We start from the raw sequence: 27,183 nt of genomic DNA, 5'->3' as shown, positions 1-27,183 counted from the left end.
TTAGGTAAACAAAGCTATTAAGCGAACAAGTGTGTGGGAAGGGCAGCGGCATGGAGCGTCCTTCACCACCAGACTCCTTGTCGCCTTTCTCACAGCTTGAGTAAACTTTACTTTGAGGCATAACTCTCAGAAGAATCCATTTCAAAGGTTCACTCATCTATAAAGACAGGAAGGGTTGAACCTGAAATAATAAGCAATTGAATTGACTGATTATATGCAATATTACTGTTTTATAAGAGTGTACAGAACGAGGTATTTCTGGAAGCTAATGACACACTGGTGATTAATATCATTGTGAAATGTATTAACACTATCTGAAGAAATATGGATACTTAATGATATTAAGTTTTAAAGCCTGTGGCAAAATAAGGAGAAAGACATTCCTGCTCGGACCGTAGAGAAGTGATTAAGCAAGGTGTGACCATAACCAATGGAAGCCCCATTTAATAGAAATCACCAGGGCATGGGAAACAGCATGAGGTCGTCCTGCCTCTTGAAACAGAGTCATTGAACTTTGGAAGATATGAGTAAAGACAGAAGTCATTTTTGGCATCCATCACTAGACAGACACAAGGAAACAGAGCTTTTGCAAGCTGAGAAAGATGGGTCCTTCAACCAAGGGGTGGGGAGGGTTTGAAGTCTCTGGGAGCTGAATATAGATGAGGAAAGACATCTTGAACAAAGCCTGTACCTTGCTAGATTTAAGTTTAGAGTTTTACATGTGTGCTCACTTTTATTTGCTTGTAACTCTTTCTAACTTTATTCCTTTTAGTTGGTATCATTTAACCTATGTTCTTTTGTTAATAAATTTGTTTTATTTTTACGATAAGCCAACTCAGTGCTGTGTTTAAATGGAAGGGTGTATTTACCCCAGTTACATTAATAAGCTGTGATGTACTTTTGTGTCTTTACAAGAGAAAACGAAATTTATTGTTTCTTTGAACTGTCCAGGAGAGGGCTGGACTTTACAGAGCACATGGTTTTGGGAAAACTCTGGGCTGAGAGTGTGCTGGGGTCAGTTTGCTGACTGTAAGGCTGGTGAAAGCCAGAGTGGGGTTCTGGACTGTAAACAGGCTGCTCGGGTCAGAGCTGCTGAACCAGGACTGTCTAGCACACAGACACTTCAGGATGTGACCTACATGCTTGTAGGCTGGTTGTGAGTGTCCCAGGCTGGAAGCTACAACAGCAAAGCAGGGTTTCAGGGCAAGTGGTGACACAACCCCTCACTGGTCTGAATTGCCCCCTGAAACCAATGACAGATGCCTGTCGGAATTGGAGTGACTGACACGTGCCAATGAACAAAAATAATAGCTTTCACTTACTACTGCCTTGAACTTCAGCTGATTGAGCTACAGACAGAAGGCTATGTATCCCTTACTACTGCCTTGAACTTCAGCTGATTGAGCTAGAGGCAGAAGGCTATGTATCCCATTACCAGCCCCCTCAGCCATTTAGTCCTGTCTCCTGGCAATAATTTTAAAATCAGCTTCATTCTAAATAATGCTCTCTCAAACTGACGGCCCATATTACACTGGGGCCTAAAGCCAAAGCTGTGATTTCAGAGCTTCAGCTCGTGAGTGTTTGTCCTATGTAGTAGGTGCTGACTGTCTCTGAAAGGGCTTTACTGTACATAATTTTGATAATAAGGTTCTAGGAAGGCACTTTATGAGTCATGTACAAATTAACCACATGCTGATGTCCATCTGCAGCTGGGCATGCTTGCCAGGTTTGCTAAGTCAATACTAGTAATGAGCATGCATGTTCCCTACCACTACTCTGGTAGTGTCATGGTCTTCACAACACTTCTCCGGTCCTGTGTGCACATCCCTTTGAAAATGTTGTTCTGCAGCAGTTTGGAATGTTAATATTGCTGTAGTTCTCTCATCTATCTTTACTGGTGCCTTTTCGCTGTTTAGCAAACTGAGGTCCTTTTTATACCTGATGGTACCTTGTTGCTCAAAATTTGAATGTGGATAGCAAGCTGAGGTCATAAGCTTCCTGGAGTGAATGAAAGACAGTTCCCTTCACATCACCTAAGGCCTGAGTCTAATTTCAAATAGGAGGTGCCTATATCAATCTGCTCTCTGTGGAGTAGCTGATTTTCTGTGATATGGTAGCTGATGATGAATGCCATTTGGCTAAGAGAAGAAACACTTCATAAATCATTAGTAAGTAAAGAGGTATACTTTATATTCATGTGATAGCACTCTTGCAGCATTTAAACAGCCCATAGTTAACTCTATATAGAATCACAGAATTATAGAATATCAGGGTTGTAAGGGACCTCAGGAGATCATCTAGTCCAACCCCCTGCTCAAAGCAGAACTAATCCTCAATTAAATCATCCCAGCCAGAGTTTGTCAAGCCTAACCTTAAAAAGCTCTAAGGAAGAAGATTTTACCACCTCCCTAGGTAACCCATTCCAGTGCTTCACCACCTTCCTAGTGAAAAAGTTTTTCCTAATATCCAACCTAAACTTCCCTCACTGCAACTTGAGACAATTACTCCTTGTTCTGACATCTGGTACCACTGAGAACAGTCTAGATCCATCCTCTTTGGAACCCCCTTTCGGGTAGTTGAAAGCAACTATCAAATCTCCCCTCATTCTTCTCTTCTCCAAACTAAATAATCCCAGTCCGCTCAGCCTCTCCTCATAAATCATGTGCTCCAGCCCCCTAATAATTTTTGTTGCCCTTTGCTGGACTCTTTCCAATTTTTTCACATCCTTCTTGTAGTGCGGGGCCCAAAACTGGACACAGTACTCCAGATGAGGCTTCACCAATGCTGAGTAGAGGGGAATGATCACAGCCCTCCATCTGCTGGCAATGGTCCTATTCATACAGCCCAAAATGCGGTTAGCCTTCTTGGCAACAAGGGCACACTGTTGACACATATCCAGCTTCTAGTCCACTGTAACCCCTAGGTCCTTTTCTGCAGAACTGCTGCCTAGCCACTCAGTCCCTAGTCTGTAGCAGTGCATGGGATTCTTCTGTCCTAAGTGCAGGACTCTGCACTTGTCCTTGTTGAATCTCATCAAATTTCTTTTGGCCCAATCCTCTAATTTGTCTAGGTCCCTCTGTATCCTATCCCTACCCTAGGATCGACCCTTACTCTAGGATCGATCCCTATGTTTCTATTCACAGACTTCTAAGAAAAAAATACCTTACTGAGAAAACGCTTAAATAGTTCAGGGTCTTTTGCCCTTTACAAACTTAGATACAGCCCGTGTTAATTCTTATCGTTTTAGTAGTTGCAATTATCCTAGGTATATGTCCTCCTTGATTACAGATTTCCTAGATTCACATGGACTTCACAACACTTGCCCCCACTTCTCCCCCAACCACTGTAAATAATAAAAAAGTCATGTTAGAGGGTTTGGTGGTTTTTTAAATCCCTACCATCAATCTAACTATTCCTTTGAGAGCTACAGGAAAAGCTTATTGCAGGGAAATGCCATGAATATATAATTGGTTATTCAAGACTCATGGTACTGCAGTGGAGATTCATGTTCCTTAAGCCGACTTTGACTCCCAGATAGCCTGCCATGTGGTTCTGCCCCATAATGCTGCTGCTGGCATTAAATTATGCAGGAAATCTACCTTGAAAAATTGCTTCTCTTTATCCAAAGACCTGATGACTTTCTTAGATCGGCAGGGACTCAAACAGAGTGAGATAAGAGACACCCACAAAGTTCAATACGCAAAGGGCTAAGGACACTTTTTAGTGTTAGAGCATAGGAATTAAAATATATTGACCCATCTATTGATGGTTACACCTCTTTTGTTAACTCTTTTATTGCATTTTTCTCTATCAAGTGGCCAATTATGAAGAACATATTTTTCCCTCTAACAATAGAGGAAATGTTTGAGGTAGAAGCTGAAGGGTGCACAGCTGGTTTTCTCACCATTTAAGTGTGCACTGCAGACATGTAGCACAGTAATTCCACAGTAAAGGAAGGAAGCTATAACCAGTTGGCATAAGAAGGGTAATAGAAGTCTGTTATTTTTTTATGCATGAGATTACTTACATTCATAATTTCCATCAGTTAATGAGGAATTAAGCATGTAAATCCTTAATGCACCAAGAGGACAATAGGCTCCTACAGTGTCAGTTATGCCAAACTTCTGTCTGTTGACAAATTAACTTAATTTCTGAGGTGTATATGCTGAAACAAATACATTTCCTCATCTCCCCTTCCACAGCATGACACTGATCCAAACCCTATTGAAGTATTTCTATTGATTTCAATGGGCTTCAGATCAGGCTTTAAGAAACAAAATGAAGAATATTTCATACCTTGTGTTGTTTCTACTGAAATTAACCAGTGAGTTTACAGGACTATGCAATCAGTGGCTGGTAAATTACACAGTTTCAAGTCTCGCTGGCTTGAATTTGAGTTTTTTCACTGCCTCCTTACTTAACTCTGCAGGTTTGTTTTCTTCAAAATGAAAACAAAGAGTTTCAGCAGGCAGAATGCATCAGAGGACAGACTGACAATGGGCATTCTCTGTCTATAAAAATAAGTAAATAACTATTTTCAAAGAGCCCTTTGGTAGATGGGAATTGGGTTTGACCAGCTGGTTCATATATCATGGGCCAGATTCTGGTCTTAATTATGTTGGCATAAATTTGTAATAATCCTGATGTCAATGAAGTTATTGGGGAGCTTTGCTGGCATAAATGAGATGGGAATCTAGTCCACTAGGTGGAAAACTCAGTACACAAACCAGCTTCGTACATTTGGATTGTCTGAAGTTACATTGTGCCTTGCAATGTACAGACTAAAAATGTAAGAAATAATCAGGTATTTCCAACAGACGGTGCAGTTGTTTGGAGCAATAATTTTTGCAGGCATGGTAATAAGCAGGCAGTACTATTTTCTGTTTGTGTGGCATCTGAGAAAGTATAATGAGATGTGGAAATGGAAATTACACAGACTATCACTGAGCCAAACACCATAGCTGAATTGAAAAAGGGCTGGAAAATGTTATGACCTATTAAATTATGCTGATCTAGTGGCCAGGGTATGTGGGAGTTCTTATCTCTATTTTTATTAAAGACTAAGAACTGGAATTTTTAATTGCTGGGAATGTGGGATTCAACTGCTTCAACTCCTGTATAGTCACTCTCACAAAACCCTTTACTCTGGCTTTGGACCAGGGATTAGGGTAGACTTCACCTTTGGTGCAGGAGGTGTTTGAGCCATATGGACAGACTCCCATTGACATCAGGCCTAAAGTGAATCAGTGCACATGAAAAACAGTGTTTTGTATGTGTAGATGCATATTTCACTCGAGCAACTTAGATTTTGGTGCATGAAAATATTGGCATAAAGGTTAATGACCACTGAGTGGAATAAAAGGCTGTAGGCCACACATGAGCTAAGATATTATAAACGAGTGATGTAGGGGAAAAATTATATAGCAATAGTTTCAGCACATGGTTTTTGTAGACTTCTCACAGTTTAGGTGAGAACTTTGTTGACTTGAAATTGGATAATAAAACCATTGCTCACCAAATGTCAGATTAGACTGATGTTAGCAGTAGGGCAATCATAAAAGATTTTTTAAAAAATGAAGTCATCAACTTGGGCATCAAAAAGCACTTTAGAGTTTGCTTAGTGATATAACCCATCTAATTCAAGGCAAGTAAGGGTTACATCTTTTTAATTTGTCATAATATTTGAGCACAAAGGGGTTGCAAAGGGGCTGCAGAAAGTATCTAACACTTAATCAATCAGAATGCATGTAATAAATTTACGTCTTAAGGCAGTGATGAGTTGCCAAAATCTTAACAACCGGTTCCCTGTAAAAAGTTCTGATTTAAGGGATGTGCCACAGTTTGTATTTTTTTGTACCAAGAAGGTTACCATACGGTTGTATTTTCCCAGAGGAATTTTTAAAATTTTTTAAAAATTTTTTTAAAAATTCCTCCTGAACGGCGATTTAAGAACCCAAAAGCCTGACATGTCCGGGAAAATATGGCTGTATGTTAACCCTATCTAAAGTTCCTTTTTATAAAGATGGGCCTGAACTAGAAATGAGCTCTGTTTCACGTGTGGGTCCCGCCACTCCCTGGGGGTTTGGCGTGCACATGTGTGGGTCCCAGCTGCTCCCTGCCCCCCTCATTGAAGCAGGTGTGCAGGGTTACTGCCCTGGAAACTGCAGGGCACCAGTGGATGTGGGGCCGGCTGCAGACAGGGGCGTGGGGCACAGGGGCAGCTCCAGCAAAGCAAGCACCTGCTTTGGGCAGCCCATTTCCAGGGGCGGCATGGGAGCTGAGAACCAACAGGGGGCTCTGGCAGCTGTAGTTCCTTGGTTAGCTCCCTGCCTATAGAGCCAGCCCTGGAGCAGGGAAAGAACTACATTTCCCAGCATTCCCTTGGCCACTACCAACTGGAAAGGAAGGAGCGGGACCTCATGCCTCAGCATGTGCTGTGAGTGGAGAGTGGTAGGGAGACCATATTTTAACATTCAAAAAACAGGACACTCTAGGGGGAGGGTAGCCCCACCCTGCCACCATCCACTCCCTCAGACTGTCCCCCACAGAAATCTCAACCCATCCAACCCCCTCCCCCTGCTCCCTGTCCCCTGATCACCCCCTCCTGGGACCCCTGCCCCTAACTGCCCCCCAGGACCTCATCCCCTATGTAAGCACTGCTGATCCTTGTCCCCTGATCACCCCCTCCCGGGACCCCTGCCCCTAACTGCCCCCCAGGACCTCACCCCCTATGTAAGCACTGCTGGTCCTTGTCCCCTGATTGCCCCCTCCTGGGACCTCTGCCCCAACTGCCCCCAGGACCCGACCCCCTATCTAAGCGTCCCTTCTCCTTGTCCCCAACTGCCCCCTCCTGAGACCCCCCCAACTTCCCTCCAGGACCCCACCCCCTACCTGTCCCCTGACAAACCCCTGGGACTCCCATGCCTATCCAACTGCTGCCTGATCTCTGATTGCCCCCTGAACCTCTACCCCATCCAACCCCCCCCTGCTCCCTGTCCCTTGACTGCCCCCCCCGGAACGTCCTACCCCTTCTCCAACCCCCCAGCCCCCTTACCATACCACTCAGACCAGCGTGTCTGGCTCCTCGCAGCTCCAGACACGCTGCTGCATACATGCTGCTGTGCTCCTCCGTGGCGCCCACAGCTCCCCGCCCCCCTACACGCACCGAGCACCTGCCTTCCAGATTTGAACACCTCAAAATTCAGGAGTGCTCAAGCTCAGTTTGGGCAGCTGTTACTTCATTTCTCCCAAATCAAATATACTGATCCACTGTAACTTGCTATAGAAAAAGTAGAAGAAAGAGAAAGAAATGCTTCCCAGTGGTTATTAGGACTGGAATTGCTATTTTCAACAGCCATTGCCTTTTTTTTGTTTGTTTATTTAAAAGGAAGACAGTGATATTGCATTGGCAAGTTCCCCATAGAAACAAAGAGTGGAACAAAAGAATAATTAAGGCACCTCAACTTTTCCTCATTTATGGAGGATAGTCTTATAATATGCATCCAGATATCCTCCAATCACACAAGCTGAAAATTGTTCCACTTTACTGCAGCTCTGTAACCATATGGGAACCAATCCTGACTGTGTTTTGTGCACATCCAAAATTCCTGCTGAATGACCCGCCCTGGGAGCGAGTTACCAGTGACCCAGGGCTGCAGCGGAAGGAGGGTGCAGGTGTGTGGGGGGGAGAGCCCAGGGCTGGGGCGGCAGCGGGGTGGGGAAGGGCACTGGTGGAGGGGAAAGGGGGAAGCCCAGCGCTGGCGCGGCACGGGGTGTGGGGGGGGAGAGCCCAGGGCTGGGGCGGCAGTGGGGTTGGGGGAGGGCACTGGTGGAGGGGAAAGGGGGAAGTCCAGCGCTGGGGCGGCAGGGGGTGTGTGCGGGAGGAGAGCCCAGGGCTGGGGCAGCAGCAGCGTGGGGGGAGGGCACTGGTGGGGGGGAAAGGGGGAAGCCCAGCGCTGGGGTGGCAGGAGGTGCGGGGGGGTGGGGAAAGCCCAGGGCTGGGGCAGCAGGGGAGGGTGCAGGGGGGAGCCCAGGGCTGGGACGGGAGGCAGAAAAAATTATTTTTGCTTGGGGCAGCAAAAAACATAGAGCCGGGCCTGGTGGGACAGGGCTAGCTGGAGGCAGGGGGTGCGGGGCTGGCTGCAGGCAGAGCAGTGGGTGTGGAGCTGGCTGGAGACAGGAGGGTGAGGGGTTGACTGGAGATGCGGGGGTGCGGGGCTGGCTGCAGACAGGGCAGGGGATGCAGAGCTGGCTGGAGACAGGAAGGTGCAGGGTTGGCTGGAGGCAACGGGGTGCAGGGTTGGCTGGAGATGGGGGAGTGTGGGGCTGGCTGGAGGCAGGGCAGGGGCTGACTGGAGGTAGGGGCTGGCTGCAGGCAGGGCAGGGATGTATGGGGCTGGCTGGCTTTGGGCAGAGCTGCAGGGGGGTGTGGCAGGGGTTGGCTGGAGGCAGAGGAGTGCAGGGCTGGCTGGCTTCAGGCAGCGGGGTGCAGCAGGGATTGGCTGGAGACAGGGCAGGGGGTGCGGCAGGGGCCCCTCGCAGGGAAGTGGGTTAACAAGCAGTTCCAAAACCTCTTCAAAATTTAACCGGTTCACATGAACCAGTGCGAACCGGCTTCAGTTCACCCCTGTCTGAAGAGAGACTCTTTGGGGTTATGGGTCATGGAATAAGTAAAATATTGGCAGCTTGAACTGCTACAGAACAGGAAACAAAGGACAGCCTTAAATCCCTTTCAAGGTGGATAGGAGTCAGTTGAGGTACTGCAAGGATCCGTAAGGGAACACCAGCTTTCTGTTAATGTACTTATATAAATGACTGTAAGATGTACAGAAACAGAGCAGATGCTGCTCTAGGAGGAATGCCAGTACCTGGAAAAAGAAGGTCTCAAACACAATAGGATAGATCATTTTGCTGATTGGTTGTCAGTGCAGATAAGGGTGGAAAAAGTAGCCTGGGAGACAAAAGTATTAGTATAAATATTTGCTGGGACTAAACCTTTCACATATAAACCCAGAGAAATGAAGCCATTTAAGAATGAATTTTTAGCTTGGGAGTCTTGGTTAACAGAGTCTGGAAGGCAAGAAGTTTAGTTTCTGACAATTGATTGGTGCAACAAAGACACAGAGACACATGGGTAGAACAATTGCTATTGTTTGCTACAGCTGGTTAAACATTTTCCATCACAGTGGGGTTTCTTTTTTTTGACAGAATTTTTTTTAAGTAACCAAAATGTTTGCACAAGAAAATGGTTTTTCCTCAAACATTTGTTTTTAATTCAAACGCTAAATGTTCTTCATTGTTTGGCAAATGAAAATTGATTTTTTTTGTTTCTGAACTGAACATTTTGATGAAAACTGAACATTTTCCATTGCTGAAAACTGATTCTTTTTAGCTTTTTGACAATTCCCCCAAATTTCAAAGTTTTAAATTTTGACAAAAACCAGGACAAAAATAACTTCTGTCAAATTTTCACAGAAAAAGAAAATCCTAATGAGCTCTACTGCTTTTATATGTAAGTATAAATCACCAAGGCTTCATTGGAGCCAGTTCCTAGTTATCATTTTCCATGAAGCTTCCAGCTACCCAGAAGAAAAGTCTAGTTCAAGTAGCTAGAAGGTCCTTTTTGTTTATCAGCCTTCCGTCTGTACTTCCATCTCTCTCTCACTATCTATAATTACTCTGCTTCCGTTCTGGGCCTGAATGGATTGAGAAAGAAAAAAACCAAGTTTGAGGTTCTCAGTTAAAAACTCTCCAAACATGGTTACAAATGATACCGTAAGTGAAGATCTTGATTTTTTTTTTAAAAAACACGTCAGTACCCACAAGATATTTTGCTATTTCCCAAAGTGTTTCAGTGGATGTACCAGAGCAAATAGACGATGGTGAGTGCTGTGGTGGATTAGATTAGATTGTGTGGTAGTATCTAATTTAGGGTTTGACTGTGGAGTTACCATAAACCCTGAGTAAGGGACAGCATGGAGCTATGCTGCCCCTGGGGATTGAATTGTGACTGAGCCTGGTTCCTCCCCCTTGTTCTAGGGAAGAAATACTCTGTGCCAGCACTTTAATGTGTACAGACTACCTTCCTCCTCTGTGCTAGTTCAGCTGCATTGGCTGGTGCATTGTGGGAGGTGTGGAGTCAAGATTCTGCCCACCAGTTTGGAATTAGGAGTAGCATCTCCAGGAAAGCTGTGCAATACCTGCAGCCCATGCAGGGGAGCAAGGGTTCTTATACCCTCTTAGTGCCAGCATGAGCACAGATGGTGTCTTTACTCCCGAGGTTTTCATGTCAGTTCAGATAAGCGTATCTCATGCATTAACTCAGACAGACACATGGCTAGAGGTGGGCGTGAAACAAGGCCTCATAACCGCCCCTCTGCACTGCTTCTCCAGCTCCTTCCCAAAATAGCCCCAGGCAAAGTTCAGGTGCAGACCAGAACTTCTTGGCCCGCCATTGCTAGCATCACTGGAAAGAAGAGAGTTGGAAGCTGAGTTCACAGTATGTGATATTGAGGGCTAGGAAGTAGAGAGAGATGCTGAAACAACCCCTGCTGTGCATGGAGTTTGGAATGTTATGCTGGCAGCTGAAATCTGTAGATATTTTCAACTAGTAATGTTTTCTATTGTGTCACCTGGCAAAAATTAGCTCAGCGTGACCTGGCACTGTACACGTATAGTGAGTTTGCCAGGTGGCCCATTAATCATACATGGCAGAAAGCAAGGACTCAACCACTGACATTATTCAATGCCAAGGAGTTACATCAGGCGGCAGTAACACATACAGTATAGCAGTATTTGTGTGATAGCACAGAATTCTTCACAACAAGCAGAAAATCCACCTTGATATTTTGGATTAAAGCTGTTTGGAGAAAAGAGAGTTTCTTAACAACCTATCTGGCACATTTATATTGTACCTTGGGAGGCAGCCCTTCTTTATTTTGTTACAAACTTGCTTCTTTATGAATCATTCTCCAGAAAAGCAATTGGCTGAGATTTTCAAAGCAGTACAGGGAGTTCAGTCATCCATTTTCTGCTTAGATTAAGAGCAGAGTCTGGCTAAATCCCCTGCATTGCTTGTTCTTTCGCTTGTGAGCTCTTTTGGGATAGGTGCTGTCTCTTAGTAGGTGTTTGTATGGTGACAAACACAATGGGGCCCCAATTCTGGTTGGAGTTTTTGGGCATTGATACATTACAAATAATCAAGTGTTTTTTTCAACACTAGTTACTATGTTCCATTCAGCTGAGTTATGCCAGTGCCTGTCTGTATGTCCGAGGACCTCAGATCTTCTGTGGGACAGAGCTATTCTGGAGGGAACATTAAGCAGTGAACGGAAACTGGAAGCCACAGCCCTGCACTTGAAGGGAGCATGGAGCCAGCCAATGCAGCCCAGAGAGTGGGCTAGGCTGACTCGGGAGAGTATGTGTGGCCAGCACCTCTCCTGGCCAGCCTCTGCCAGAGGGAGAACTCAAGACATACATTAATGCCGCCAATGCAGCAGAACCCCTGTAGGAAGATGGTAGTGCAAGGGTGTGTTTGAGAATCTGTCCTGTTCATTTAATAGGCTCTGGCAAGGTCTTTATCAATTGCTGAGAACTGACATTGAGAGTGGAGAACTGGGAAATATTTCCATTATTTTTTTATAAATATCATCTGCCTTCACTGTATCTGTGTCATAATACCCTGCTTGAGCGCACAGAGTTAACTCGAAAGGGGTTGTTAAAGAAACCAGGCAGGAAAGGTAGTAGAATGACCTAGATAAAGCAGCATCCCCATCAACACAACAGCCTAGTTTATAGCTATGAAGAGGCAACTCCTCAGCCCAACCCTGGCATAAGAGCTGTTTGCCAAGCCTGAAATGCTGAGACCACAAGACATGGATCTGTTAAAGGATTTGCCTTGCAGAGAGGACGGGGGAAGTCCTCAGCATTTTCAGGCTGTCAGAGACTGACTGGGAGTCCAGGCATTGCAACAAGCAGACTGTAACTGAGGAGACACCAGGGCCAAGTTGGTTCTATTCTGGAGTTTGAGGGGAATGCTAAGTGTGGGTAAGAGAACACGCTTGTAGATCTATTTGTTATTTTAAATCCACATCTCTGAGCGCTGTGCTCATAGTTTGTGTTGAAGAAGTTGCTCCTGTGTTAGTGCATAACATTACAGACCATTACAGCCTTCCAGGGGAAACTGGCAGGTACCAAGCCCATTGGTCTGCTAGGTATCATGGTTGGGTGCCAGAGGCAAGCACTTGGGAGGGCAGGAAGAGGGTCTCAGAAGGGCCCATGACACTGGACATCTGTGCTTTTGGGTCATCTTTTAAGATTTAACATCGAGGGTTAGGCCTTCCTCTTGTTTAAACGGACAGAGTTCCACTGAAGTCAGCGGAGGTACACAGATTTACACCAGCTGAGGATCTGACCTCTACACCAGTAGAGCTGATTTTTCTACCTGTTTTGAGCTGAAAGGCTATTTGTATGTCTGCAGCCTGGGAGTATTGCAAGTAGAGCTGATAGGTTTCAGAGTAGTAGCCATGTTAGTCTGTATCTGCAAAAAGAATAGGAGTACTTGTGGCACCTTAGAGACTAACAAATTTATTGTAGCATAAGCTTTCGTGGGATACAGCTCAGAAGTGTACCCCACAAAAGCTTATGCTACAATAAATTTGTTAGTCTTTAAGGTGCCACAAGTACTCCTGTTCTTTTTGCAAGTAGAGCTGTGTGAGAATCTGTGTGACAAACCATGCCTGGGCGGGAAGATGGATTCATGGGTCTGTTCAGTCTCCACCGTCTGTGGTCCTGCAATGCAAAGGCAGGTGGCACTCACTTGTTGGAAAAACTGGCAGGTTTCTTTTCCTGGACAGATTTCCCGGTTCTGGACAGATAGCACGAAGTAGGGGATATGCTGAAAAGTGTGGATGAAACCAGTAAGTTTCCTGGTCAGGGTTTCTCATTACAAAACTGACGAGTCTCACTGGGCTCCTAAAAATAACTATCAAAATCAGAGTTTCTCAAACAGGGTGTAATAACCTTAGTCCCAGATTTGGACCTTAGCGTCCAAAATATGGGGGTTAGCATGAAAACCTCCAAGCTTAGTTACCAGCTTGGACCTGGTACCTGCTGCCACCACCCAAAAAATTAGAGTGTTTTGGGGCACTCTGGTCCCTCTGAAAAACCTTCCCTGGGGACCCCAAGACCCAAATCCCTTGAGTCTCACAACAAAGGGAAATAATCCTTTTTCCCTTCCCCCCTCCAGGTGCTCCTGGAGAGATACACAGACACAAGCTCTGTGAAACTACACAGAGAGACTCCCCCTCTCTGTTCCCAATCCTGGAAACAAAAAGTACTTTCCTATTCCCCCAGAGGGAATGCAAAATCAGGCTAGCAATCCAACACACAGATCTCCCCGATTTCTTCCTCCCACCAATTCCCTGGTGAGTACAGACTCAATTTCCCTGAAGTAAAGAAAAACTTCAACCGGTCTTAAAAGAAAGCTTTATATAAAAAGAAAGAAAAATATAAATGGTCTCTCTGTATTAAGATGATACAATACAGGGTCGATTGCTTAAAAGAATATTGAATAAACAGCCTTATTCAAAAAGAATACAAATCAAAGCACTCCAGCACTTATATTCATGCAAATACCAAGGAAAAGAAACCATAGAACTTACTATCTGATTTCTTTGTCCTTACACTTAGAAACAGAAGACTAGAAAGTAGAAAGTACTTCTCCAAAGCTCAGAGAAAGCAGGCAGACTCACAAAAGACAAAAGACTCAGACACTCAATTCCCTCCACCCAAAGTTGAAAAAATCCGGTTTCCTGATTGGTCCTCTGGTCAGGTGCTTCAGGTGAAAGAGACATTAACCCTTAGCTATCTGTTTATGACACAGGGGTCACAGCTTGGGTAGGGAAAGCCCCCGGAGGACTGGACCAGTGTGTTTACCTGCCCCGTCCGCAGTTCAGCCAATCGCGGCTCCCACTGGCCACAGATCGCTGCTCTGGGCCAATGGGAGCTGCTGGAAGTGGCGGCCAGTAAGTCCCTCATACTGCACCACTTCCAGCAGCTCCCATTGGCCCGGAGCAGCGATCCGTGGCCAGTGGGAGCCATGATTGGCCGGACCTGTGGATGGGGCTGGTAAACACACAAGCCTGGCCCGCCAGGGGCTTTCCCTACACAAGCAACGACCCCTGTTTGATAAACCCTGATCAAAACCCAGTAGTTTCCTGAGAAGATACAGTGAAATTCACCAGTTCTGGCAAAACTTGCTGGTTTTGGCTGAGTGTTGCTTTGAGTTAATGAACATGAAACTGGAGGGGGGTCACAAATGCTGTGTATTGAACTGATCAGAAAACTTCTCTAAAGCTGTGTACAAACCCAAACCAATTTGTTCATCCACCAAGGCATTTGTATTGTGTTCTTCATTTCCAGCCTGGCACATGACTTTAGGCATTCTCTCATATAAAGTGCCTGGAACCAAAGTGTAGATGATTTTCTTGGGTCTTCCTTTGCTTATATAGAGTATTTAGTCACTCATGCTCTAACCCAGGGGTGGGCAAACTATGATCCAGGGGCCACATCCAGCTCTTCAGACTTTTTAATCCTGCCCTCAAGCTCCCACCAGGGAGCGGGGTCCAGGGCTTGCCCTGCTCTGCGTGTGCCATGGCTCCCAGAAGCAGCAGCATATCCCCCCTCCGACTCCTATGCATAGAGGCAGCCAGGGGGTTCTACATGCTGCTCCCACCCCAAGCGCCGCCCCACAGCTCCCGTTGGCTGGGAAGCATGGACAATGGGAGCTGTAGGGGTGGTGCCTGCAGATGCAGCAGTGCGCAGAGCCGCCTGGCTGCACCTCCACGTAGGAGCTGGGGTGGGGGAACATGCTGCTGCTTCCAGGAGCTGCTTGAGGTAAGCGCTGTCTGGAACCTGCACCCCGACCTCCTTCTGCACCCCAACCCCCTGCCCTAGCCCTGATCCTCCTCCCACCCTCTGAACCCCTCGGTCCCAGCCTGGAGCACCCTCCTGCACCCCTAACCCCTCATCCACAGCCCCACCCCAGAGCCCACACCCCCAGCTGGAGCCCTCACCCCACCCACACCCCAACCCCCTGCCCCAGTCTGGAACCTCTCCCACACCCTGGACTCCTCATTTCTGGCCCCACCCCAGGTCCCTCACCCTCTCCTGCACCCCACCCCCCCAGTTTTGTGAGCATTCAGGGCCCACTATACAATTTCTATACCCAGATGTGGCCCTCGGGCCAAAAAGTTTGCCCTCCCCTGCTCTAACCCATAAAGTCAGACCAGGCCTATTAACTAATTTATGTCTGAGCTCTATTCTTCACCTTCTCTTTTGCTTGCCCAGGTCCATGGATAAGTGGTGCATGTACATTTGGAGTCAGAGTCAGATCATCAGCTGGTGTAAATCAGTGTTGCTCCACTGAAATCAGTGGAGCTATCCTGACTTATATCAGCTGGATTGGAGCCTATTAGTCATCCCCTTCTAGTACTATTTATTGTTTTGCTAGAGATTAGCCCTCAGCTACAAAGTCCAAATTCAGAGCTGTTTGCATCCATGGTTTTATTTTGGGCTTGTCTTAGCTGCTGGTTACTACAGTAAATAACAATCAGAAAAGGGAGGTGTTAAAGGGGGAAATTGGATGGTTAGTACCTGGATTTAAAAAAGGAATAAAGAAGTTGCATGAGTGTCTTCATCAGTAATCTAGCAATTAGAGTTTACCACCAACACTTTCAATCCTAACTCTCTTATTCTCTTTTACAGTTTTTTGCATTATGTTCATCACGGCCCTCCACCTCCTAGCTATTGGCCGAGGCAAAGGAAATCCTGCTCTGGCTAACTTCAGTGCTCTTCCAAACATCTTTGGAGCTTGTTCACTAGCGGCTGTATCCCATGCCACCCTTCCTCATATCATTCCTCCCATACTAAACAAGGCCAACCTTGGTCTGGGAATTGCTATTGTCTTCATAGTTGTGGGTGCTTTTTATGCACTGCTTTCATTAACAATCATGTTCACCTTTGAAAATGACAAGATTCAGGAGATTGTTCTGTTAAATTTTTTTGATTGCTTGATTGTTCCTGGAGTGTTCTTCATTTACTTCTTGGGACTCTATACCACTTTTAAGGTGAGTGCCATCTTTCCCCTGAATGCAGTGGCTTTAAGAGACAACATATGGGCTATGTTCAGCTCCTTCCAATGTTCTCGCATTTGGGCTGTTGAAAGACTCCTCTTTCCGCTTTTGGCCATCATCCCACCAACTGTGATTGCAGTCGTTACTGAAAACATAGAGGCGATTGTAGGAATAACTGGCTCCTATGCTGCAACCACCATCCAGTTTATCATCCCACCTCTGTTGGTTCACTATAGCCGCACAGATACCCAGGAGAAGTTTGGCCCAAGTGTTCGTATCAAGCATGCCTCTCCATTTCAGCACAAGTTTTGGATAATTCTAGCCATCATCTTTGCTGTATTTACTATCACCACGGTGACAATATTGTATATAACACATCAAAGTTAATAAAAAATATCAGTGTTAAGTAATGGAAATGCATTTTCAGTGAGCCAAGTGATCAGCAGTACCTTAAAAATTCATACGAAGTGTTCAAGTTAGAAACATAGCCCCTCATAATAGTGATGATTTATTATTGATTCTTACTCAGGCAGGTACTGTATAGAATATAAATAGATTCCATGTTAATTGTACATTCTAACCTAGTTATTTTCAGCATGAGGACAGTTTGCAAGAGAATGATGTGTTGCATTAGTTGTTGCTCTTATAATTTAAAAATATTAGTAATAACATAAAATGTGTTGTACTGAACTAGTTAAGGTGGAAGGTGAAATGAGATAGTTACCTCCGCTTTACTGAAATGCAGCACACTTCTAGAGTGAAACATAGCAGCTGTTTGATATACAATAGCTTTCCGCAGGAACTAAAGAAAAATGTGTCTGTAGGATGAATGCTGTTGGGAGACTAAATATCCAAGTTCAGAAATCTTTTTGGTATGTCTTTACAGTCATGTACAGTATTCCCTATTAATGTTAAAATGTTTACTTTGCATGACGGCCTTACCAGGTGTCTAGTTGTCACCTGGATAAAGTGAGGGCACATTCAGTGCTCATCCCCAGTATCTACCTGCACGTGTGTGTTCTATATACACACCCTTGCTTAATTCAGAGAAGCATTTTGAGGATAAGTAAGTTAATGGTTATAAAGTACTTTGAGGTACTTAGATTTATTAATGATGATACATGAATCTCTGTCATTGTGATCCTATTACCATGCATAACTCCTACCAGTACACAGACATTTTCATAATAATAATCCGATGAATAGTTTTTAACAAAGTGAGGAAGTGCCAGTCTACCCATAGCATTATTATCTATCTCCCTCTCTAGCTATGAATGATGTGCACCAGGAATCCACTGCAGTTTCCCATACATTGCTAGTTCTGTACTAATGAGCAGATTTAAAATTAACAAATCTTGTGAGGTAAAAAGAGTTCTTTTGTTTTTAAAGCTCTTGAAGGAAAAATCTCTATATGACAAATAAAATTACCATTACGGTGTTAATTTAGCATAGCTGTATACATTATACACAACTAGAATAAATCTGAAATTGCTGACACATTCAGAGTTCACTTGGCACATTATTAAAGCGAGGAATGTGTTAGTCTCAGTAAGTCAGGGAGTAATTTTTTTTTTCTAAGGAGAGTTGGGAAATTAATACATGTTGCTTGTCTGTTGATACCTGGTCACCAGTTGAAATTTCTTCATGCTGATATCAAATTAGACAAGATGGCCCTGTTGCAACTGCCAAAGGCATGAAATTATAAATCCTATGTGATTGGGAGTGCTCAGACTATACCTGTCCTCATAATGGCATCTTCATAAGACTTGGCCTATTAGAATGCATACCTGTTGCTTTCCTCAGTGCAGATATTGTCCTCCCATGACAAGCTGATCTTCTGCACTTACTCTTGGTTGCCCCCAGACTTTTTATTGCATCTGGGAGACACAGTCCTTCTCTTCCCATGTTGGACAATTTGAATTGTGAAGTATGGGATGTGTTGGTTGTGGTGAAACTTACTTGAATGAAACAATATAAAAATGACATTTGAAGATTGGCCACCCTACCCCTCTTGAAATTTGAAGGGTCTCTGACACAAGGCTTCAGTTTTGATACATCTACAATATAAGTAGGCTTTTCCTCCAAGATAAAGTGTAGTTTGTTTAATTTCTGATAATGAATGTCTTCTTTTTGGGAATTTATGCCTTTTCCACAGACAGCATGTAATTAGCCATGCAATAAATTACCAAACCAGTGGACTAACTAGAAAAAAGTAGTGACAAAGGAAGTTTACATTAGAGACTTTACAGCGGTACAACTACCACGGCACCTGCGCCGCTGTAAGATCTCCCATGTAGCTGCTCTATGCCGACAGGAGAGAGCTCTTCACTCAATATAATTAAAGCACCTCCAGTGAGCGGCGGTAGCTATGTTGGTGGGAGAGCATCCCCCACAGGCATAGCACTGTCCACATCGGCGCTTCTGTTGGTGAAACTTATGTCTCTCAGGGGAATGGTTTTTTTCACATCCCTCATTGACAAAAGTGGTAGTGTAGACATAGCATTAGTTTCCCAGACCTGAAGTACTCTGTGTAAGCTCGAAAGCTTGTCTTTCTCACTGACAGAAGTTGGTCCAATAAAAGATATTACTTCACCCACCTTGTGTCTCTGACTTTATGGGTGTCATTTTAAAGAAAGGTGGTTTGTAAATGCACCCAAATCCTTTCTCTGCCTGTCCTTGCCATTCCAACCTAGCCTGTCCTTCAATCCCATCACTGACTTTCTATTGTTACTCCTCTTCCACGTGGTAATAGCTGTAGGGCCTTGTGTGTCACTTTCCCATTGGAGGAGAAACCAGTGACATGGAGTCTGGATGTATTCTCGGTGCAACTTGTTTTATTTACACATACTCCAGTGCTGGAATGGAAGCTAGGGAGTCCAGTGGGCTTTGCTAGCTTACCTCAGATGTTTTTTTTCCCTTGTATTGAAGTTGGACAGTCCAAGACAACCTATGCTTCCTGCCTCATTCATTTTCCATGGGATACCTTGATATTTTCCCCTGCAGTGATTGTTCTGAATCTCTGCTCCTTGCTTACAGTCCCTTAATGCAAAAATGTCTGAAGGGTCTCTTTCCAGTTTGACTCTGTCCCTGTATGTGTTTGCTGCCCCCTACAATGTGGTGACCTCAGCAGATTTGATACGGGTTGAAGTTACAGCAAAGATATGTGAAACAATGAATGGGACTGATTAACAAAGAACTTAAATCTCTGTGAAGCAACCCAAACAGGCAGAGGTTTACAAGGGAGCTGTGGCAGGCCTAGAGGAGGCTTTGTTGGAAGATGGATGCATGAACAACTGAAATGTTCTGGTGATGGACCAGCCTCTTGTTTTACCTGAGCATTCTTAACTGTTGTGAGGGATACAACTTTGCAGTCCATCAGTGGCCAATAGACTCCAATCTGAGAACCTCTATCCTAGATTTTTCATCTTGCGGCACTCTGTATTATGGAGAAGCCCTAACTCAGCCATAGTTAAGGCTGACTGGAGTTTACTGTTTAACAGCTGATTTTTCTAGGGACTCTAAAATTGACATGCATGCTCAGATTGCCCTGAGCATTAGTGTGTGTCATTGGAATCTGGGGTAAGTTTAATGGTGCAAAATTGGTGTCATTTGGTCAAGGGGTCCCTGAGAATCAGTACCTTTAGTAAAAGGACATGTCAGTAAAATTTTCCTGTTCTTCTAATGTTTTTGCAAACATCTGAGGCCCAAATGCATCACGGAACTGTCCTAAATTGATATTGCCCAGTCAGGTTTGATCTCAGATAGTGTCTGGCACCCACAGCCACTTTGGGGAATCAATATTGGGAAGATTATTAGGGGTTGAAGTTGGTCCTACGATGTGCCTCAGTCCTGGATGATGTGCTCCAGACTGTACCTGGTGCATGCGCCACAGGACTGCTGCTCTATGACAAAACAAGCGTGTGAAGGAACAGCTGATGTCAGCCTTAATTCTGTATTAAAGTCCTTCTGTCAGTGAATGAACAGTAACATGCCTTCCTCCCTAGTTCTTAAACTGAGTCAACAGGCTTCTGGAAGGTGACAAAGATTCATCCCACTGAACGTCACAGCACTGGGGTGATCTCATTACATCCACATCAATAGAGTGGTCATTGTATATTTTTGGTTCAATTTTAGTTTTTAGCATTGGTGGAGAACCCATACACTGTGCCCTCCTTGGTGAATTTTAGCCTGTGTCACGTTTGTCCTCCTTTCTGTAACTCTGGCTATTTTGCAGACTTGAGAAGGGTGACTTATATTATGTAGAATAAATATGTAATGTCAGGTCTGACAATAACAGGATGATGTAATGGGCTGCTATTAAAAATAGGCTTTTTTTTTGCCATTTCATATTCTTGTCACTGTGTTAGAAATGTCATAAGGTTACATTTGTTTTCCCTACCATTTTCTCTTCTCGTTACTGTCTTCATCACAGGAATAAATTAATTTTGTTGGCATGAGTTTTTGTCCTTGCTGTGACAGTGGGGAAAATGGAATGAAACGACTTGACTTTTTCACAGTATCTATGGCTCCCCCAGGACAACAGATTTGCATTTGTATCACAGATTTTACAGTGAGAGTTATGGGTCCAAAGCTTTGTTCTGTAGAGTGTACTTGGAAATTTAATTTATGCTCTTGTAGGAAGCAGTTGACCTTTCTAAGGATAGAAACATCAGTAGCCCATAGCAGAGAGAGGGGAAAACTGCTTTTCATCATTCCAATTATAGAAACACAGATGTCTTATGTTAAAGTTGGCTGAGCTCCCTACAGCTGATCTGCTGTATTTTTGTCAATAAATAACAATGTAACAATGAAGAAAAACAGCATATGCAACAGTTTATAAAGATTATTTTGGCTAAAAAAAACAAAAAGCAGCCACATTCTGAAGTGGCTTAAATAGAAAATAGGATGAAGAGAAGAAAAGATTTTTGCAGAGTCAAATCAGTTGATTGAACTATTTAAGTCCCTCTTGTTGGTCTGCTTAGCTGTCCCAAAATCTGATCTATTAAGTTTGTCATACATAATCTCTGCGAAGTTTATGTCAAAGTACTCCTGTAGTCTTCTAGGAAATGACTCAATGAAATAAAAAGCTTGCCCCAGATGTTTCTGTGAAAGCAGAGGATGTTGTTGGCATTATAAATTATCTATACCACCCATAAAAAAATTCATGGCTAGTATATTTATTTCTGATGGCTTTCAAATGATGGTCCAAAACAAGAGTCTCAGCTGGCATAAATCAGTATAACTCTGTTGAAGTCAACGGACTGACCTTGATTTATACTAGCTGAAGATCTGTCCCTTTGAGTTCATTTGGCAAGGATGGGTGAGGGCTGGAGGAAGGAGACACAGAACTTGAAACCTCTGCAGTGTGGTACAATGGGGAAGGCACTGGACTGGGAGTGGAGTCTGTGCAATTTAAGCAAATCACTTCCTCTTTTTCTGCCTCATCATTTCCATCTGTAAACAGGAATAAGAGTGTAAAGTGCTTTGAGATCTTTGAATTAAAAGCACTACATATGTGTGAAGCGTTGTTGTCTATTGCTAACAATATGAAAATAAATATGTAAAGAGAATGTCATCGGTAAGTCTTTGCGTACACTCAATGTCTTCCTGTAAAGATTCAGTCAAACTCTGCGGCCTCCCTGCAGAATATTTTCAAAGCATCTTGCACTCTGTGATTTCAATGTGTTGGCTCTGAATGACTGTAACAGCAGTCACTGTCCTATAGTAAGTTTTGTGGGAGTATCTGCCTGGGACGGCAGCATGAACTCCCAGCTCTGAGTGGGCAGCTGAAGAATCCATCTCCATCTAAACTTGCCCTCTGAACTTTAAAATTATAAAGAAATGATCCAGTGGCTACTCCAAACAGGAATCCAAGCCTTAAAAGCTACAGCTCAGGAGGATTCACCTCAGCTCCATGAAAGGAATGAGATGATGCCTAGGCTACCTAAAGAGGAGAAGGAAAAGACCCTCACTCTGCTTCAGAAGCTGATCTGGAAATGCTTCTAACAATGATCAAGGCAACCCTATCTAATATTCACTCCAAGCTGCTAGCTATAGGAAAAGATGGGGCTGATCTAGATCAGAGGGTTAGCACAGCTGAAAGTGGAATAGAAGAGAATGCAGATGCAGCATTGAATCAGCAGGTCCAAACCAAGCAGCTGGAGAGATGCACCAGAAGGAGATGCTATGGAGAATCAGGAAAGAAGGAGCCACACAAGAATAAAGGATCCCTGAGAACTTCTTTAACATTCAAGACAAGTTTAGAGAATGGGAAGCTGTAATAGACAGGTTCTTTAATTGAACCCTGAAACCAAAATGTGATTGATCTGACAGAAACATTTCTAAAAAGAGGCTCCATTTTAGTTAGTTACTGGTGGACATTCTCAGAGATGATGGAGAACTGTACATTTGAATGATAAACATTTTGCTTATTTCTCTTGCAGGAATAGAACACACGCACACGCACACGCACACGCACACGCACACGCACACGCACACAGACAGACAGACAGACTTGATTTTCATCACATATTCTCACTTGCAATTAGCTGATGGCAGCACCACTGGAAACATCACATGGTCAGATCAGATGCAAGTCTCACTCCACTAAGAAACGGATTGGCTGAATCCCCATTCCCCATTAATTTATGGTGATTGATACAGGGTCTTGAGGTCCAAATCTGTCCATAGGACCAATTTATATAATGACACAAACAAAACTGATCAAGTATTTTTCAAAAATTGCCACATGAATGATGGAAATTACATATCTTAGTAACAGAGCAAACAAAAAGAAACATTTAGCTGATGAAGCAGAAATATTATGAGAGAGGAAATAAAAGGAGAGACTTTTGACCTGGAAATTGAAAGATTTGTGGGAAAAACACAAATGAGAAATACCCAGTGTAAATGTAAATGATTTCTTTGAGAAATGTAAAATGATTTACATTTCTCAAAGAAATGAGCATTGTGTTTGAAGAGTACTATAGCAATTTGAACAAATTCAGAAGTAGATAAAACCTATAACTATGTACAGGCCGTTAATTTCTCAGGATTTATATTTCAGATAGAGAAACATGGGAAGTGGCTGTAATGGAAGAAGTATAAGAGAAGCTTTCATACAGGAGAGCCACTGGTGTGTGTGTGTGTGTGTGTGTGTGTGTGTGTGTGTGTGCTGGTGGGGGCTATAGTCACCCAAAAATTTGCCTTAGCCCCACTTCCCCCCAAAGCCACCTCATAGCAACTGCTGTTCTCCAGCCACCTGGCTTTGAAGACAAAGTGGAGAGAGCAGTGGCTGCTGGCTGGATGCCCAGCTCCAGCAGCAGTGCAGGAGTAAGCCCAGGCGGGGGGCCAGAATGCCCCAGAGTAGCCCCCGGCCCATCTCCTTGTCTGCCAGGCCTGCCGCCCAGGGCAGGTGGAGGGTACAGGGCTCCTTGCAGCAGGCGGCACTGACCTGCTCTGATCTGGGTTCCTGGCCTCCCCCTGCCATGGTCATTGCACCCTGAGAGCTGTGCCGGCCCCATAGCCGGAGCCCCCTGCTTTTACCACCTGTGAGCAGCCATCACCCTGCACTTACCTGCTCTGACTTCTGACTTGGCCACATTTCCAAGTGTTTGTTTGAAACTGGCTAATATATATCTATATTTTAAAGTAATTCCTTTTTTCCAACACTTAAAACATTTTTTAAAATAAAAAATAAGCAAAACTGATTTTTTTGGTAAACAATGTTTTGATAACTATTTAACAATGTTTTTGTTAAATTATATTTTCAAAAATGCACTACTGACCTAGACTGGAGTTAAATAACAGTAAAAATTGGGCCAAGATTCTGGCTCCTAGGAAAAGCAAAATACGATCTATACATGTACAGAGACTTCACATATGCTTCCTCTGGGGTGAGCAGCTGTCAGACAGCATTAGACAAGTGCTGGGGATTATCCACTCTGCCTGTTCAAAGAAAGACCCACGCACATTATTAGTTTTGGATGCTGAAAAAGCCTTTGATCAAGAGTGGAATTAATTGAAGGCAGGCATGGAACAATACTGAATTGTACCTAACTTTCTTAGGTGGATAAAAGCACTATGGGCCTGATCCCAAGCCCATAGAAGTCAATGGAAAAGCTCCCAATGACTTGGCTGGGCTTTGGTTTGTGCCCTATATTGGGAACCGGTGGAGGTGAGGATTTAGTGGCCACAAATCAGAAGTGTTTTCTCTGTCTACAAGGCATTAGGCAGGCACATTCATAACCAGTTAGATACCATCATTGGCCGTGTGCACATAAAAATACATGATTTGTGCTCTCACACTGGCTCTTGGGAGCATGAGTCGTATGCCTGTTAACATACTGGCACACATGCGATTGTGGATGATCATCCTAGAAAACCAGGCCTTACATGCCTGTTCATATTTCAGAGATATTCATATTTCGTTAGCTATGATGAATATCTTCTGTGTTACATAGGAATGTACTGTTTGGGATTTGTCATTGAGTTTTTGTTGATGTTTTATCATTGCTTTGTGTAGACCATTGGGACCTACAAAGTTGAAGTTTGGTTTCCAAAATGTTTATATTTGGTCTCCTAGTTCAGAATGAGGAGACTGGTTGTTTTACAAAATAGGCAGTGAAGAGAGGACTGGATGACTAAGAGGATTGGTAATAGGATATAGGGCCCTTCAACTCTAGCAGGCCTATCTGAATTCAATTCAAGTCATAGTGATTGACAATAATTCCAATCTGTTAGCTGTTGTTTACATGGAATGAGTTTGATGCAATACCCAGTAGACAAATTATATCAGCCACCCATCACCAAAGTTAGTACTAATTGATATCCTTGTTGGCCATATCAGCAGGTGACAAGGACTGAGAACTTAAGCCCCTGTATAACTTTAAGCACCTTGTGACAAGGTATTGGGCAGAAGGTTGCTGATTCAGCCCTTTGTCACACCAGGTCCCATTTAGGGGAATAAATTAGAGCTGGCTGGAGATAACCTGGCCCTAACTGGGGAAGCAGAGATAGCTGTCACCTAATTAGCCTGGGGCTGTATAAAAGCCCTCGGGAAGGAAGTCAAGGAGGGAGCAGAAAGAAAGGGAAAAGGTAGAGAGTGAAAGCTGGGAGGTAGCTCTCCCCCCTTCCAGATGGTGAAAGGCCAACTGTATGTGGTGAAATGGTGGTGGGAAAAAGCCTGTAAATAAACTGCACCTGTGGTTACTAACCCCAGGGTCTCAGAGTGACTTTGTGGCCTTAGCAGAGACAGAAGCTAAAGAGCTCTGCTACACACTTGTGGAATTTCATTGACTGCAATGGGACCATTCACATGCTTAAATGTGTGGAGAAGCTTCAGTAACTTGCTAGATTGGGGACCGAAGGGGGAGAGATTGAACTATTGCGTTACTTGCAGAGGTGGTCAGGATGGGGATGATCGCTCTGCCCATTATAATACTACTCTGTGGGTGAACAGAATACTCCAGACACCCACCAGGGCCTAGATCATCAAAGGTTTTTAGGCACCTAACTCCCATTGTGATTAAGAATTTAAACTAATCTTTCACATGTACATGTATTCACAGGAAGAGGCGGAGTAGGGGGGAGGCATGTGATGTTCTGGGATCTGTTCATGCTCCCACCGAAGTTGATAAGTTTTGCCATTGACTTCAGTGAGAGCTTGAGTTTGCCCTTAAAGTGAGGAAAGGATTGTTTACAAAGCTTCATTTTTCATGATGTTTCAAATGTTTTGTTTGTTCCAAAGAATCCAGTTGTGCATGATTCTCCTTCCCCCTTAAACTAATGTGGTTAGGGATTTAATTGTCAAATCACAATAGCCTATTGGCCGCTGTGTCCCCATGGTTTAATAGTAAGCTATGCATCTTGAAAGGTTTCAAGCAGTGGAATAAAGGTTTCTCTTTTCTTGTTATGCTGGGTTGTCCAATGCAGGGGAAAGGTTTATGAACTCATCTACTTCAGAATCACTGTAGATAATCCATGCAATTAAAATGCCAACTCTCCGCAGTGTCTTTGGAGCTGGAGGGCATTTCACTGAACCTCTGCTCCGATTTAAATAAATAACTCCTCCCCTGACCAAGTCCCAACCTCAGAACTCATTAAACCTTGGTTGGTTGAAGTGCAGCATTAGCAAAAAATCTTTCTATTTTTCTGCGGAACAAATTTATACAGCACATATTGTTATTGTATTCAGCCCAAGAGTGGTGATTATTAATTTTGCTCTGCTAACCTATGCTGATAGTAAACTATTCTGATTCAGTTAGAAGAAAGTTGGCAATTAAAATCCATTGGCAGGCCAAAGAACTGCACGTGAGCTGGATAGAGGAATCCAGTGATAGTAAACTTTGTGCTGGGAAGCTGTATAGCAATTATGTTCCAAGGGATATGTATATGGGCTGTCTCAGAATGGATGCATTGTGGGGGGGAGGGAGGACAAAGGGAGCAATCTCCCTCCTCTTGCCCCTTAGTATACCTGCACTGGAACCAGCCACAATGTAATCTAGTGATGGCTGGGGCTCTAGCCTGGATGTTTCACTAGCATTCCCTGGGACTTTTGTTGGCCTCAGAAGGGCATGACCATCTGCACTATTGCTGATGGCTGGCTGGGTGAGGCAGAGAGTGGATGCTGGGTCTTTTGAAAGCAGCAGTTATGTCTACTGCTAAGCAGACCCCCCAAAAAATCTCCCTCCTCCCCAGAGCTAGTCTGTCCTTTGCTATGCCCACAAAGAACACCTGGAGCCATCTCTGCTTGGCTTCTACAGCTCGGTTTTCTGCATAATCCACTTCAAGGGCCAGCAGTCACAATCTTGCCCTAAGGGTTTAATTAAGGGATCTAATTTAGAACACTAAACTAAGGATGACCTGACAACTGAGCTAAGGCCAGAAATGTGTGCATAAAGCTCTCCCTCGCCAGGCTGGCAGGGCATTCAGCATTTACATAATTCTCAATCTGTTACTTAAGAATTTCCTTGTCACCCCCTTTTAAAGGCTGTCAGCTGGTTCTGCCTTTGCTATTGATGCCCTAGAATCCATCATTTGACATCCCAGA

The 27,183-nt window shown here is 44.1% G+C and overlaps 1 protein-coding gene across 1 annotated transcript in view; it reads left to right on the top strand.

Annotated features, from left to right (window-relative positions):
• The window catches only part of LOC127057613 (transmembrane protein 104-like), an 87,179-nt gene extending 70,503 nt beyond the window's left edge, over window positions 1–16,676 (top strand). Inside the window, exon 10 of the mRNA XM_050966517.1 lies at window positions 15,766–16,676. Coding sequence (XP_050822474.1) covers window positions 15,766–16,520 — 755 coding nt within the window. The 3' untranslated portion in view covers window positions 16,521–16,676. The remainder of the gene's footprint in view (window positions 1–15,765) is intronic.
• The last annotated feature ends 10,507 nt before the right edge of the window (window positions 16,677–27,183 follow it).

The sequence above is a fragment of the Gopherus flavomarginatus genome, chromosome 9 (genome assembly GCF_025201925.1).
Source record: "Gopherus flavomarginatus isolate rGopFla2 chromosome 9, rGopFla2.mat.asm, whole genome shotgun sequence".
In the NCBI taxonomy this organism is placed as follows: Eukaryota; Metazoa; Chordata; order Testudines; family Testudinidae; genus Gopherus; species Gopherus flavomarginatus.
This window is presented reverse-complemented; position numbering and strand designations above follow the sequence as displayed.